The following is a 16,287-nucleotide window of genomic DNA, read 5'->3' as shown; positions in this document are numbered from 1 at the left end:
ATTTATAGATTAAAATTTCCTGAAAAGAGGTTTTGCTTTAGTTTAGACTGCTGATTTTCATTATATATAATATTTAGCTGTGAGTACTTCACATTCCTAAGTCTAAGTGCAAATATAAATATCACAGAATATTATATTGAAGGAGAAAGGACGGAGATGGTGTAACTGAAGATCCTTGATCTAGGAAACTGTGTCCTAGATAATCTTTGACCATTTTGATTGGAAAACATGACTAAGCTGTTAAATATATAGTCTCTCTCTCTTGGAAAACATGACTAAGCAGTTAAATACTCTCTCTCTCTCTCTCTCTCTCTCTCTCTCTCTCTCTCTCTCTCTCTCTCTCTAAGAAAGGAAATTGTGAAAAGTGATGATGAGACTCCTGTTGCTTTAATTGTTGGATCAAAACCTGCGGAGTATGTTCAAGTTTACTTTGCCGACAATGCCTTATCAAAAATCAATGTGCTATCAGTTCAACTGCTTCAATCAGTCGATTTAGTCTAATTTAGTCTATGGTTAGAGTAAGAGCAAAAGTTATGTCTGGGCATGTAGACATGTGATAACTTCATCTTTCAAGAATTCTATTCTTTTTGACTGTGCAAGAGCTTTTTAGCTCAACATGTCTTGAAGTGTGGACAAGCTTTCAGAATTAACCATTATTAATCTTTGATAGTATAAAATATAGAAGAAAATGTAAGGAAACATCATGCTCTACAGTTCAGAGTTCAAATTTAATGAGTAGCATGAAGGAGTCTATCTTAAGGATGTTTGGGTTGGCTCCATGTTTCATAGTGGCTTGCTCTTTTCACACACCCTCCCTGAGATAAAGAATAGAGAAGCAGTAAAGTAGGGCAGCAGATTTTTCTTTTGTTATTGATTTTACATTTCCAGGCTGCTGTTCTCGCTTTTCATTCATTTAGGAAGTAGATGAAAAAATGTAACTTATTTCCGTGTCTGTGGCAACATTTGCATATCATTCAGTTAAAAAAAGTTCTGGTTTTAACCATGTTAGCTTGGCTTTAAGAGTATAAAAGGAAATACCAACTCATTATTTTTGGTTGATATCACTATTATGGATATTGCATTACTTGGAAAAAAAATGAATATTGAATTATAGTGTTGTACCCAACGATGGCCGTGCCATAGACATGGACCGTACCAACCATCGGCCGGCATGACACATGCCGCGGCACTTGCCGGCCGTGCCGCAAGAGGAGAGAAAAAAGTAAGGAATACTCACCTTCGCCTTTGCAGTCGCCATCGCTCGCCGATCGCTGCTCGTCATCGCTATCACTTCATCGGGTGCCCTAGCCCGAAAGAGAAGAGAGATCGAGAGAGAGAGAGGGGGGATTAAAAACTTAAGTTGTGGATCCGGATTTGGTATAATTATCCTATGATATGATATAAATATTGAACATGCACGGAAATAAACGGCACCAATACAAGCACAGACATACTATAAGCATATGCAGATTGTAAAGATAGAGTATAATAATGGTGTTCTAGTTTTGGTGAGTGTGATTGATATGATGGTAATTATGATGAACTCATATCATCCTGTGGGTGCATCTCTCCTAATGTCCTGTTATCTACAAATTCAAGTCTTCTGTAAAAAGATTACCTCTCTGAGAAGGTTGTGATAGGGACGCATGTCTCATTTCCATTATCACCGCCACCAGACTGGTCTCGTTATTATCACCATCACCATCATCATTATCATCATTATCATTAATTTTATCTAAGCCTTCTAAATGATCACTTGATCAGTTAATTTGATAATGACTGATGAAAATAGAAAAAGTTAAAAAAAAAGGGCTTCGTATGGCACAATAACTGGCACGGGGCCTTGCCGAACGGTGCACAGCTGTGCTAGCCCATCACGGGTCGGCACAAGGCGTACCGACCAGCACGACCATCCATGGTTAGTGCGAACCCACATTTTGTCATCTTGTCTAGAATATTAACCGTGTTGACATAGATAGACAATAGAGTAGTTCGTGCAATGAAGTGGCACACATCAATGGCATTAGAATTTCGCCTTTTTATTCTGTTCATATATTAACAATCCAATATCCCTGTATATCTTCCATTTCTCTTTGTTCTTCTGAAAGAACCATTAGGAGCTTGGTTTAGATCAAAGTGATGTGATACTATGATGTTTCTTTAGTGTGTTTTGTTAGACCAGTAGATGCATCGGTTATTACTAGTGACGGCCAGAAAAAATCAATGTGCTTCAGGTGTTTCGGCTTGTCTTCTTGTGGTTCAGCCTTTCTTCAAGAGACCATGTTGTGAAAGCTATGATTAGGACAATAAAGGAGGTGACTCTCTTGCTTTGGTTTTTTCCAGCATTTTCCTGTTAATAGTTTTAAAGTAATTTTGAAATTTTCCCCATGTACACTTATTCAATTCCATATTCCACCGATTATTCCCATTTTGCAATCAAATTTGTTTTGCTGAAGGGTAACTAGTTATTGAATATGCAGGTTCAATCATACAAATTCATACCACTTGTTTATCAGATTGCTTCGAGGCTTGGTAGCTCAAAAGATGCTCATGGATCAACTAACTTCCAGGTTTGTATTCTATGATCCCATTGGCTTGCTTATTAGCCAATGTCAGATGTCCTTAGTACAGAAATTTTCTCCATCTACAGGTTGCATTGGTTTCTCTTGTGAAAAAAATGGCCATTGACCATCCATATCATACTATTTTTCAGGTAATCATGATGACATACTTTTGTTCCAGTTGTTTCTTTTATTCTGAGTTTATAAAGGGGATTTGTCTTTCTTATTTACATAATTGCCACTTAAAACTTTCAAAATATCATAATTGTCATTATATTCTTTAAAATATTATAATTACCACTAAATTCATTCTTTTAACTCTTTCAGAATTGCCATTAATGGTTAGTTGGTTACTTTTTAAACAGAATATACCTAATAAATTATTGTTAAAGTTAACAAAGACATATAAATGACTAAATTACCCTTCTTTCTTGAAGTTGTGTGTAGAATCTTTACCAACTATTTTTGTTTCGCATAAAAGAAGATATTTTTCGTTATATTATGGTATAAGTATAAATATTAGAAGCTTTGAAAAGAGTTTGAACAATTTATGCAAGGGCAAAACAGTTTTTTTAATCTAACCTCAGTTTTAATCATGATTAATTAGATTTAACTAATGGAATGTTATTTTTGAAAGAATGTAGTGGTAATTATGATATTTTGAAAGTCTTCAGTGACAAATATGTAAAAGTTCCTATTTTTATTGATCTTTGAGTTAATGAGCTCTGAGAAGAAAATTACTTTACTCTGCTGCATCAATATTTATAGGATGCTTAGAAATTCTATGCACAATATAATCCTAGAGGGGAGGACAACTTCCATTTGCATGAACAAGATTTAGCTATAAGAATCAACTTCATAAGATGAATAAACCTATATTTGTTATGATCCAGAATTTGTGGGAGTTCTTAGATGTACAGAATATAGGTTAGTGTAGTTCACATAGTTGTGAGAATATTCAAACTTGTCAGACTTCAAGGAAGCATGACTATTCCATTGAAGAATTAGGTATCCAGTTCTGTTGCCACAGTTTTGCTTGCAGGGTATTAGGCATTTAATGAAAATTTCAGCTGCTGAGTTTATGTCCTCTTGGCTCTCAATGTTCTTTATTCATTAGTTGGTGCTATTTTTATGTCACAGCTTCTGGCTCTAGCAAATGGTGATCGTGTCAAAGACAAGCAGCGAAATAGAAGTTCCTTCATTGTGGATATGGATAAAAAACTTGCTGCAGAGAATCTCTTGAATGAGCTGTCTTCACATCATGGAGCTTTGATTCAGCAGGTTCATCATTTTTCTGGACCTTATAATGTTCTACTTTGAAACTTATATTGTTGAAGATGGTAAACAATCCTCTAAACATAGAGGCTTCTATATAGACTGAAAAAAGTGATTATGCTCTCGTCTTGTAGATGAAACAATTGGTTGAAGTTTACATCAAGCTTGCTGAATTGGAGACGAAAAAGGAGGTTAGTGGAGTTCTGTGATACGATGCATCAAGTTCTTTATGCGCATTAAGTAGCAAGACATGCTGATTTTTTTTTCATTTTTAATTATTACTGATGCATTTTTCCGTACATTTTATGGGCAGGAAACTAATAAAAGAATTCCATTACCAAGAGAAATCCGGAGCCTTAGGCAGCTTGAACTTGTAAGGACATTCCAATTTGCTATTTTATGCCACTTATTCAATTATTTTAAAAAAACCAAGCATATTAACCCTTATTCTAGAACCCATGCATCCACTTGATGTTGCTTTTCCTCTTTACAATTACTGAATGAGCATCAAGTATTTCCTTCTTTTTGAATATTCTAATACCAGTACTTTATACATCTCATAACATAATTTTTCCTTCAATTGATTTGCATATTTTGTCGTAATAGAAAATTCTATTTCAAGTCAGGAAAGTTTGCTTCAGATGTTTTGGGATTTATTACATTTTGATTCGATACCACTTTCACTTCCTCAAGAGAAGAAGCAAATAAATGCAAGGATTGACGTGTCAGTGACACGTGTTGTGCACGCACATGGTGTGCTAGCTCAACACTTCCTAGCGTGCCAGTGGCGCACTGGCGCACCTACTTGCACATCCACTGACACATCTCTATATATTTTTGAGGGTTTTTCTACATTAGCCTTTCATCTCTAGATAATATTGTAAATGACCTATTTTGTTTAGGTATAGCAATAATCTAGTACAAATATGCTTTAATAAATAATATGATTGAGCTAAAAAGTATAAACTTTGAGTTGCAATCAACTCCTATGAAATTAATCTAGCATGCTTCTACATCAATTTTGAATTAATTTGAAGAAATTTGACATATTTATTTTGTAATTTTTTTTTAATTTGGGAGAAAATTTTGGGGAAATCAAATTTTCCTATTGATTCCTACATTTTGTGGAGTATTTTTTTATTGATCTAGCACTAAAATACTAAAAATCAGTTAGAAATAGCTATAAAAATGTAAGTAGCTAAATTTCTTCCCTTTTCCCTCTATTTTTTCTTCTCTCTTACCCTCATTTCTTCCTATCTTTTTACCTTCTAGTCTTTCTCACTTCTCTTCCCTTCTTAAAGTGGAGATTTGGAGAATATTAGATATGGGGAAAGATTGAATGTGGGTTTCAAAGGGATTCGGGGAAGGGTTGGCTATGGTTGAGTATCTGGAGAAGAAGTTGCCATAGAGCCATAGTGGAGGAGATGGATGAAGAGGAAAAGGCAAAGGGGGAGGACAATGAGGTGGTGGACATTGGTATCCTGGAGAACATGGATTGTGGGATAAGAGAAAAAGAGGGAGGAGTAGAAATGAGAGAAGAGAAAGGGTATTTTTAGGAATTATAGCTTCCTTTGATCAAGTTAAACCTATGCCCATTGTCATATTATCCTTGAGTGGGGGAAGAGTTATAATTTTATGATTCTATTAATGACATCTAGGGGATCGTGGAATTCTAGTAATTTAAGGAATTCCAGTAAGTGTTGCATCTGATCACTTTTTTTCTTAGGGGGTGAAATGATATAAACTTATAGTTCATGGGGTCAAAATGTAATTAACAAGTTTTGTAACATTTGTAAAGCTCCCCAACCCTAAACCCTAAACTCTCTTTTCCCTGTTTCATTGGCTAACCTATCAGTAACTGAATTGGCTGACCTTTCAGGTTCCAGTTATAACAGCTTCTGTTCCAGTTGACCCTAGTTGCCATTACGGCGAAGGGTCCTTTCCACATTTCAAGGGTCTCGCTGATTCTATTATGTGCGTTAGATGTGACTTTTTAATCAATTATTGATGTATGAAAATTGTTGTTTATTTGTTAATTTTGTTATTTTCAGGGTAATGAATGGGATAAATGCTCCCAAAGTAGTTGAGTGCTTTGGCTCGGATGGTCATAAATATCGACAGCTAGCAAAATCTGGGAATGATGACTTACGTCAAGATGCTGTATGATTTTGAACCATCATTCATACTGCATCTTATGAATTGATGTCCATTGTGCATGTTCTTTGTTATTTGGTTAGAAATCTTCTTGTTGCTTTAGAATGCCATACATCTTGCACTCTTGTTATTCACAACCAGCATAATTGAGCATCAGGCCTTAACCCTGGGTTCAAAATTATTGTTATGGATAATTTAGTGTAACAGCCTGGGAACTAGAAGCATTTACTGTCTGTTTATTGCATGGCACCGTAACAGATTATCTTTAGTTAACTATTCTTCTAAAGGATTTTTTCTGATGAAACAATCATCAAGAAAGATGACTCAATTAATTGTAGAATGACGAAATTTCTGACCTTCTAGACATAAGTTTTGAATGTTAATTCCAACTCTTCCATGAAAAAATGGTTATATTGTTTTTAGATGGATTTATAGAAATCCCTGTTTTGCAGGTCATGGAGCAATTTTTTGGTCTAGTAAACATGTTCCTACAGAATCACAGAGATACATGGAAAAGGAGATTGAGGATACGAACATACAAGGTGTCTTCAAATTCCTTATCGTCAAATATTATATGATTATCTCCTAACCAGTTCTTCATATTACCCTTATGGAATATCTTGTGTTCTTCATGTTTCTACAGATGTATGCCCCTTGCTTGGCTGATCATGTTTTCCTTTTGCAGCAATGGCCTTACTTATTTTAGGTTGTTAATAATAGATAGGTCCACATTAGGAGATCCTTTTTCTTATTTAAAGCTTGTAAATTTTGATGTCTTTCTTTGTAAAACCAGTACCTGTGTTCTGCCAACACTTCGTGGTTTAGAGAAAATGTGAGCATGTCGATTTAGGTGTTCCCTCCATGCCCAATTATTCAAATTCATTTGTCGATGGGGCAAAACAGAATTATTGGAAAGGACTTGCTCCAGATTAGTTAATCACTTTATCAATTTCTGACCTTCTAGATGTAAGTTTTGTATGTTAATTCCAAATCTTCCATGAAAAACTTGTTATATCTGTGAGGCAGTTCTGATGATACTGACATCAGATCTACTTCTCTTTCATCTCCTCTCCTTTTTTGTGTTTGATTGTGAATGGAGAGCTGTACCTTGTATTTTGTTGAATGCCAGTCTTGAAATGCTAATTCTTGATTTTGTTAGAACTTAGAAATATATACTTGGCATAAAACCAGTAACTTTTCCTCATTTTTGACATCAAATATTACTTGCAGCCTAATATTTACCATTCTTTATCTTTCTTGAAAACAAAATATAAAAAAATCTTTGGATGTGATTGATCAGAAAAAAAAAAAGAATTCCACAAATTGCACTTCTAACAAAGTTTTTGTTTGCATACTTTCTATCAGCTTATACACCGAAAAGTATTAAACATTTCTAAACAAGAATTACATCATCGTCCTTCATCATCCAATGAAAGGTCGTATCAAGAATTCAGGTTCCTTTAAGCTATAATTGAATATGTGGATAATCACTAGAAGACCTTACTCCTAGTTGTCATAAAAAATTCCTAAAGTCAGCTGTTTAGAACTTGGTGACAAGTTCTTGGAGAAATTGAAATCAGGTACAAGCTAAGCTGGTGATGCAACCTCTGCCCAGCTACTTGGTAGTGCTTCCTTGGTTATATCCTGGGTCCATGCAACCAACAATCAATGCTCCAATTATCCCTCTAGAAATGGAATGTTCCTAGCTAAGTAAGAAAGTGGTGTGGGAAGTGGTAAGCTCGATATTTACGGGATCTCAATTTATCAGTACAGATAAACTATTGGCACAACAATCCTTGAGTTGAAGTTATTTATTTACCCTCAAGATTTAACTTGATTATCTTCTTTAGTGGACAATCAACTTAGCAATCTATAGACTTGTATCCTTTTTTTGTATTGGCATTTCCTTTCTTTCACTTTTTTTGCTAGCAGGAGAGAGTTTAAAATATTTTCTCTTGTGAGCTTTTCAAGGTTAAATGCTCATGCACATGAATTTCACTGTAGTACTACTCTGCTTGATAGGTGGTTCCCTTTACCCCAAGTGCTGGCATAGTTGAATGGGTCAATCGGACTATTCCCCTTGGTGAATATCTTTTGGGAAGGTACTTTATTTGCTTGATGCTATATGAGAAGTCATTCATCTGCAATTTTGGTATGCATCAACCATTTTCTCCTGCTTATTTAGTACAAGAAATGGTGGAGCACACGGACGTTACGGGATGGGAGATTGGTCATTTCTTCAATGCCGGGAGTACATGGCAAGTGTAAGTCTCTATATGTCGATCTTTCATTTGAAACCTCCATAACGACTTCAGTAGTCGAATGTATCTTTGCGATGACATAAAATAATAATGAGGATGCGTTCGCTAGATGCATGATTTTCTGATGAACTTGTTTACAGAATTAAATGATAGTCAGACAATAGCATAATGAGGATGCTTTCACTAGATGCATGATTTTCTGATGAACTTGTTTACAGAATTAAATGATAGTCAGACAATAGCAACAGGTAAAAAACTGTTGGATGGGAGATCATCCATTTATATCTCTAAGCTGCATCTATTTTGATTAGAGGTTGCTTATAATATCTTCTTTTAGTTAGATTACTAATAAATATTCAGCATAATGTTTTCTGCATCATTTGAAGATTGATTCCTTTTTCTATCAGGAAAGGGACAAAAGAAGGGCATTTCTGAAAGTTTGTGAGAAATTCAGGTCTCCTCATGATCTCTTGTTTTATTTCTTTTAATTTAGCTATGGAGATTTTGCTTTCGTCAACTTTTTCCTTCGCAATCAGGCCTGTGATGCACAACTTCTTTCTGGAGAGATTCTTCGAGCCTGGTTATTGGTTTGAGAGCAGACTATCTTATATAAGAAGTGTGGCAACAAGTTCGATGGTAAAGGATTTCTTTTGAAAAGCTGTGGGTACATATAACTTCATCAGACATGTATACACATACATATGTATATGATACACACAAAGATAAATGTATACTGTACTGGTCTGATGTGCCACATTACTTGATTGTATTCTCACTAGGTTGTGTAGCATTATGGTGCACTAAGATGAATTCATTTCTGGTGTTTTTTTCATTTTTATTCCAGGTTGGATATATTGTAGGACTAGGAGATCGACATTCTATGAACATTCTCATTGATCAAGATACTGCAGAGGTTGTACATATTGATCTTGGTGTTGCCTTTGAACAAGGCCTCATGCTTAAGACACCTGAGAGAGTATGTCTCTCAATAATTCAAAATTTCTCTATATTATTATTTGGATGCACTTGTCCAAAGAAAACATATCTTCAAATTATTTCTTTTATATTTCTTTACAACGGTAGGTTCCATTTCGGCTCACAAGGGACATCATTGATGGCATGGGTGTTACCGGTGTCGAGGGAGTTTTTAGAAGATGTTGCGAGGAAACTCTCTCTGTCATGAGGACAAATAAGGAAGCACTTCTCACTATTATCGAAGTATTGCAATCCTTCGAGATGTCCTAGTTACAGATTATTCAGCTCTTTATTTCTATAGGTGACATTCTATGTTATTTGCAGGTTTTCATCCATGACCCTCTCTATAAATGGGCCCTTTCTCCTCTGAAAGCTTTACAGCGTCAGAAGGTAAATCTGATTTAATTATAGATTGTGGTCCAAATATACTTTTTCTACTTCATTAGATGTATGGAATGCTTCATCAAGATCAGAGATTTGTAGTGTTACACGGCATAATCCTTACCGCCCAGCATGTATTGTGTGCTATGGTATTGTCACAACGAAGTATCATCTTCTGTTCTTTGCTCTTTGTTCTCCAGTTTCTGTCTTCCTGAATACATACCCTAAACCTTTAATTCAGGGTTTTTAAGATATTTAGCCCTATAAATTAATGAAGTTCAGTGTCAGGTTGCCCCAGATCTTTTGAGTTCTATCAAGACCTTCGAATCTTCAATTTGACACTTTTAAAACCTCCTATTCCTTGTTACTCTATGCTTCTTTTTTTACTTCTTTTTTTTGGATGAAACATATGGGATTTGCCCAGGTCTTGAAAGTTGAAACCTATTCGAAACTTTTAAGGTTGCCAGTTTCATTTGGTTCTAGACAGCAATTTCAGTGGTTTCAGTCACCAATTTCGTCGGTTTAGGTGACTTTGATCGTCAGTTTCAATGGTCTTGTCAGTTTTGGTGCAGACTACTAAAATGGCTAGATTCTTCATAATTCCAAGTTTGATTTTACGTTGTTGGGTTGGATTTCTTGTTCTTTTTCACCCAAATTGGACCCTACTTCAAATTAGAAAAAACTAATTAGCCATTATTGGTTTCTCAAACTCTCCTTCCTTCTTACTTTGTTTGGCCCTCATCCTTCTTTCCCTTGTAATTACTAGGTTGATTGGCATGATATAACTCAAGGTGGCCAGCACGGCATGTGCCACAGCACTTGCCAACCATGTCACAAACAATATAAGCTCTATTGCCAGCCTAATGCAAGAGAGGGAGAGAAAAAGTACCGTGTCGTTGTTGTTGCCCTCCTCTCTCTCTTGATCCATCTGGGCCCTAGGTGATTGGAGAAGATGATAGATCATTCGCTACTCTAAGTTAGATCCACCTTTTGGATCCTTTTATTTCTAGACCCGTTTCCATTTCTCTATTTCCATTGTCTTCTCCGATCACCTAGGGCATAGACAAATGAGGAGAGAGAGCAAGGCAATAACAGTTGTCTGCGATGGTGATAGGTAAGTATTCTTACTAGTGGATCGTCTTTCTTGTCTTGCATCATCGGTCCCTTATGTTGTGTGTCACGCTGCATCCCTCGTGCCACATGCGGCATGCCTCATGTTGGTCAGCACGAAAGTCATTGGTATCACTTGCCATTCAAAGCAAGGACGCATGAAGGCAGCCACATGCTTGTAGACTGCAAAGACTAGAGATTGACACTAAAAGTGACTACTGTCTAATTCTTCTACAGCTGGTGTTGGATATAAATTGTGAATCTTCATAAATGGCCTAGAACTTGGTAGATGACAATAAGAATAAAGAGGGAGATGGACATTAATTTTGGACCACAATGGGCTGAAACCATTCTAATTCGGCTTAAAATATTTATTTTTTCTAGAGGTCAAAACTGAAACCGAAATTGGAACTTCGAGCCATAGACTTAAGTCATCACTTGTTCCTACCCTGTTGTGTTCAGCTATATATTTGACCATTTTATTTATTTAGTGTACACACTTTTCCTTTTAAAGCTAGATAAGTTTATTTGCTTGCTTAGTGAGGCTATCTAATTGCCCTAATGCCCTTGAGAGTGCACTTAATTTTAACTATGATGAAACGTCTAATGTGAGTATCACTTTCCCATAACATGTGTTCCTCTTACAGGAAACTGATGATGAAATAGAGTCATGTTTGGGGAGCTCACAAGATTCTTATGAAGGCAACAAGGATGCAGCCCGTGCTACACTGCGAGTCAAGCAGAAGTTGGATGGATATGAAGAGGGTGAAATGAGAAGCGTGCAGGGCCAGGTAATTTTCCTGCTATACATAGTTTAAGTCAACTGAATTTTTGCATGCTCTGGTACTTGATGCAAATGCAACATATGTAGTCTTGAGATCTGTTTTTATTGCCAATTATTTTCATGGTCGCCATATAATTTTGTTGCATTAATTTTGGTGTTTTTAGTTTCATAGGCTAGCATTTATGTCGTGTTGGAATAGGAAGTTGATATTATTAGATTAAGGTTGCATTTTTTTTTCAGTTTCTCATTCCACTTTTTGACACTGTCTGCTTTGTCTTTGATATTTACAGTTCATGCTCAAGCATGATCGTCTGCTTAGACTATTAAAATACTGTACCATCTCGAGTAGAGCATTACGGGATTATAAAGTTTGAACTAGCATAAGAATGAAAACAAAATCGTCTAGATCAAAGCTCAATGTTAAGAAGGTTCCCTGGAAGAATTGATGGGAGATGCAATTGTCAGTGATACAGGTTAGCTGCTTGTAAAGGTCCAAGGAAAATATGGGTTTGATTCTCCTCATGGAGAGATTTTTCTAGCTCATTAGCAAAATGTGGTCACAATTGCTCTTGCTTGGCTTGCAAGTGATTGCTTTGTCATAATCACTTTTCTGGCTCATGCTGTTCTTGCCATACTGACAGGTTTGGGTGGAGCAGATGCAGTCACTCTGAGTCAGGCCTTGTCAAATGACCTTGAACTAGGTCCGACATGGTTAGACCTTGAGCTGTCAGCATTGGTTGATTATATCCAATCAAATGCTGTCATCATGAGTGAAGCAACTGCTATGCTTAAGTTGGGCATTGCTTTGCAACGGTGTTTATTTCTGTCGTCATGAAACCGACTGCAACAATTAAGTCAGTTTCAGTTGGGCATCGCTTTGCATCAGTGTCAGTCCCATCTGGTTCCAGTGTCAAATCATGAGGTGCTACCACTTAAGCTCAGGACACATTTGTGACGGCCACCCTTTGATATCTAAACTTTTCTAACTTTATGGCTTCTTGGTTTTAGTGATTGTGCACATTTGACCCTGTCAACCTTCTCTCCTCCAATTGCTTAATTCTGAATTTGTTATGAGACACCAACTTATAAGTTTTCTGAATTTGTTATGAGACACCAACTTATATGTTAAAATGGTACTGTGAAGCCTGAAGGTTGTTTAGCATAGCTTTCGAAAGGAATATCATAAATGTGCACACCAGAGATTCGGATTATAGTATCAAGATAGTAATTGCCTCAATCCTTACAAGTAATGGACAACTCACTGTCTTAAAAGAGTTTGCCCTTACTCACTATAAAAAATCCAGCAGATAGATCAGTTTCTAGAAAACTATCTTTTCAATCTTAGGCAAGTCTGATCAACTGAGCTTGAGAACTTCATAACTTGGTGTGCATGAAGTAACAAATTTAAGACAGGAAATGCTGCATCCGATAATTTATTATCTGGTGCAATATATTCCTCTGCAATATGACATTTAGAATGTAAGTTATTAATTAAGATCAAAGGAAGTAGAACTTTGGTTACATTTTATTTGCTTTATCTGTCATCCGAAGTTCGCATTGTGGCTTTGATTGTGTTTGCAGGTCCAACAACTGATACAAGATGCAGTAGATATAGATCGTTTGTGTCAGATGTTTCCAGGTTGGGGAGCTTGGTTATGAGTTACGACACAAAATATATCAAGTTCTATGCAGTTCCCTTACCAACATATTCTACAGGCGGCTTCATTTTTGCTACTTTCACCAGATTCCTTCAACATGAGTTGTGTCTGTAATATCAAATTGTATAGTTGTAACAGTCCACCATTCATCCAAAAATTGTATGCTTTTCACAGTTTTCTTTGTCCTGACAGTTATACTACCAGATTCCTACAGCCTGGGGTCTTGTATTGTACATGGAGGCAGATAGTTGGTATTAATACTACATGGGAATGTAAATCCTCATCCATTTTTGTAGACCTCATAAATTTCCATTACAGGGTATTTATTTATCAAACATACTGGTTTTCTTTCCTTGTGCAAAATTAGTAGGTTATTATTATTGATTTGTGGTGTTCTTTTTTCCGATTATCAAGTGAGATCCAGGCTTGGTGCATTAGGTAACCAGGGATTAGATCTCTCATTTGTTGCATTAGCCAACAGCTTAGTATTGTTTATCACATCAAGAAGGTTATATACTCTTGAGAACCAAGGGACTACGAGTTATCCAGTTGATTGAGATCTACTTGTTATTGATGGAACCTTCTGCTTCAGCTCTGTTATGCCAGATCTCTATGTAACATGAATCGTAACCGGACACATCAATGTGTCAAAATTCATCATCGCTGCTCAGACAAGTATGTTGTGTTCTCTCTGGAGCTCACTAATTCTAGTTTCTAGATCTCCTTCCTATAAATTCACCCTTTTAAATTACTCTACTCAGAACGATGAGAAAAATATTCCCAAAAAATACATCATTATTCCACCTAGAATCTTTCTCTAAGCTACATCATGCATACTTGATAACTATAATTGCACTCAAAAGAAATTACACGTAGTATTTGACTAAGCGAACCGTCATACATTACATGGGTACCGTATTGCAAAGGAAGTGGCCAAAGCTTGACCTAACTAACGCAAGTCCAACCCGACCTCAATTAATCCTATCAGCCCAAATTATCGACTCCAGTATTATTCTATATATGCATAAGGATTTTCTAAGATTTACTAAACTACTCTTTTAGTCCAGTTGCAACCGCGGCATTTATATATATATACAGATAATGGTTTAGGGTTTTCTTCTCCACTCCTCTCTTCTTTCGCCTCCGCGTCGCCGAGCAAATTCCTTCCAGAAAGATGGGGTGAGTCCTCCCAAGAACCGCAGTTTGAATCCTATTACTTTCTGTCGAACTTTTTGGATCTCTATGGAAGCCCTCTCGATGAGACAAATTCTTATCTGTTCCTTTCTAGGATTTTATTTATTTGTTTTAAGTGCTAAAAGAGACTAAGGATCAAGCTCAAGGTTTTGAAACTGCAAAACTGTCATTTTCTGTAATGTCGACGGTATATTTTGTAGATCATAGATAAAGTTTTGTGAATTTATTGTATGACTGGCTTTCTCAATCACCTTTTGTTCTTTGTTTCTGGAATTATGTGAACTTATTACGTGTTTAGCTTGTAATGCCGAAAGTACATTTATCCTTTTAAGTCTCAAGATAGAAGAATGTGATTACAAAACTAAGTGTGAGATTGGCATAGCCCGCTCATGGTAGTTCTTGTTTAAGTGTGGAATTAACAATAAATATATAAAATTATCAGTGTGCATTTTATTTTACCAAATATTTACTATCCTCGTGGGCTATGTCCATCTTTCTAAGCGGTATGGATGCAGTTTATTTCAGCAATTAGTGATCCTATCCTGTGTCAGCTAGTTCTCTCTTTCAACAAGTTTTGTTTTGGTAGACATCTGGAAGGATTTTTAATTATTTTTCAGATTATGGCATTCTAGTGGGAGCTTGTAACTAATGCATTGTATTTATTTAAATTCCTGGCTTGAGGCTTGTATGGTGGAGATTATTTGTAAATTATGTACCTAGAGATGAATCATCTACCGTATATAATATATTTCTGGGTATCTGAGAGATAAAAATTCATAGATGATGGATATTTTTGCTCCCTGATTATGATGAAATGTTTTGCTAAATAATAGGAAGACACGTGGTATGGGAGCTGGTCGCAAGCTGAAAACCCACAGGAGGCGGCAGAAGTGGGCGGATAAATCATACAAAAAAAGTCATCTTGGCAATGAGTGGAAGAAGCCTTTCGCTGGTTCTTCGCATGCCAAGGGCATTGTCCTTGAAAAGATGTAGGATATATATGGTGTTAGTTTTCACCCTTCATAGTTTATTTTCTCTCCATTTTTGTCCTCTTTTGATTTAAAATTTGATAATCTTATATGGATCTATCTTGCAGAGGTATTGAAGCTAAGCAACCCAACTCTGCTATCCGAAAGTGTGCTAGAGTTCAGCTTATAAAGAATGGGAAGAAAATTGCAGCCTTTGTTCCAAATGATGGCTGCCTGAACTATATTGAGGAAAATGTGAGCTTCGGTTTCACTTTAATCTTTATTTTCAAATTTTGCTGGAGAAATTGCTTTCATTTAGTGTGAAGACAATGCTCTCTTCCCAACATATAATATCAATTATATTTGCTTTTATGATCATCACCAAGTACAACACTAGTATGCTCCAACTCTGGTCACTGTGCATGTGTATATCATTTTTCTTTGTCATTATTATTTTCTTTGTGGAGATTACATCCTGTAAATTACAGGATGAAGTATTGATTGCTGGGTTTGGACGAAAGGGGCATGCTGTTGGTGATATTCCTGGAGTACGGTTCAAGGTTGTCAAGGTTTCTGGTGTATCACTGCTGGCTCTATTCAAGGAAAAGAAAGAGAAGCCTCGATCTTAGTTTGTTTTATTTATATATTCAGATGTGAGCTACTTCGATGTTCTTATAGGTCGGTATATTTTCTTCTATTATGTATGCCAATTTTCAGTGGACATGCAATTGAGAACTTCATGGCACACCATGCAGCTCTTTTTTCTTTTCCTTGTGCATGTATTTTTCTTTTTGAGAAATTATGTTATTTTATTTAGTATTTCGGTTCAGGAAATATTTCAGGGATATATTGAATATCAGGCCCATATATTGAATATCAGGCCCATATATTGAATATTAGCCCATATTATCTTAGCCCAACACAAATTATGAATGAGATGTATACTATATGAGATTCTTTCACAAT

The 16,287-nt window shown here is 36.1% G+C and overlaps 2 protein-coding genes across 6 annotated transcripts in view; both read left to right on the top strand.

Annotated features, from left to right (window-relative positions):
• LOC140791995 (serine/threonine-protein kinase ATM) overlaps nt 1–13,494 on the top strand; it is a 61,764-nt gene extending 48,270 nt beyond the window's left edge. For 3 of the 5 annotated variants that reach the window (XM_073142746.1, XM_073142745.1, XM_073142748.1), the window contains 18 exons: nt 2,235–2,315; nt 2,481–2,570; nt 2,651–2,713; nt 3,702–3,842; nt 3,971–4,027; nt 4,150–4,209; nt 5,716–5,810; nt 5,888–5,996; nt 6,443–6,532; nt 8,013–8,092; nt 8,176–8,254; nt 8,659–8,705; nt 8,788–8,887; nt 9,096–9,227; nt 9,335–9,469; nt 9,551–9,616; nt 11,365–11,508; nt 13,083–13,494. In XM_073142746.1, coding sequence (XP_072998847.1) covers nt 2,235–2,315; nt 2,481–2,570; nt 2,651–2,713; nt 3,702–3,842; nt 3,971–4,027; nt 4,150–4,209; nt 5,716–5,810; nt 5,888–5,996; nt 6,443–6,532; nt 8,013–8,092; nt 8,176–8,254; nt 8,659–8,705; nt 8,788–8,887; nt 9,096–9,227; nt 9,335–9,469; nt 9,551–9,616; nt 11,365–11,508; nt 13,083–13,160 — 1,647 coding nt within the window. In that variant the 3' untranslated portion in view covers nt 13,161–13,494. Of the gene's footprint in view, nt 1–2,234; nt 2,316–2,480; nt 2,571–2,650; nt 2,714–3,701; nt 3,843–3,970; nt 4,028–4,149; nt 4,210–5,715; nt 5,811–5,887; nt 5,997–6,442; nt 6,533–8,012; nt 8,093–8,175; nt 8,255–8,658; nt 8,706–8,787; nt 8,912–9,095; nt 9,229–9,334; nt 9,470–9,550; nt 9,617–11,364; nt 11,509–13,082 lie in introns of those variants that run through there. The other 2 variants (XM_073142747.1, XR_012109666.1) reach the window with 2 other exon arrangements.
• A 705-nt stretch (nt 13,495–14,199) lies between these two features.
• On the top strand, nt 14,200–16,155 carry LOC140791928 (small ribosomal subunit protein uS12). Its single transcript, XM_073142655.1, has 4 exons — nt 14,200–14,338; nt 15,187–15,342; nt 15,450–15,576; nt 15,810–16,155. Exons 1-4 carry the CDS (start codon nt 14,334–14,336, stop codon nt 15,948–15,950), a joined length of 429 nt encoding a protein of 142 aa, XP_072998756.1. The 5' UTR covers nt 14,200–14,333; the 3' UTR covers nt 15,951–16,155.
• Nucleotides 16,156–16,287: the final 132 nt, after the last annotated feature.

This window comes from Typha latifolia, chromosome 7, assembly GCF_019914945.1.
Source record: "Typha latifolia isolate L0001 chromosome 7, TyphaL0001v2, whole genome shotgun sequence".
NCBI lineage: Eukaryota > Viridiplantae > Streptophyta > Magnoliopsida > Poales > Typhaceae > Typha > Typha latifolia.
Note: the sequence above shows the minus strand (reverse complement) of the source record. Positions and strands in the feature narration are given on the sequence as shown.

Excerpts from the sequence above, each read along its gene's own strand:
- LOC140791928 (XM_073142655.1), top strand. Across the intron at positions 15,343-15,449 it reads GGCATTGTCCTTGAAAAGAT|AGGTATTGAAGCTAAGCAAC; the intron begins GTAGGATATATA and ends TCTATCTTGCAG. Across the intron at positions 15,577-15,809 it reads TGAACTATATTGAGGAAAAT|GATGAAGTATTGATTGCTGG; the intron begins GTGAGCTTCGGT and ends TGTAAATTACAG.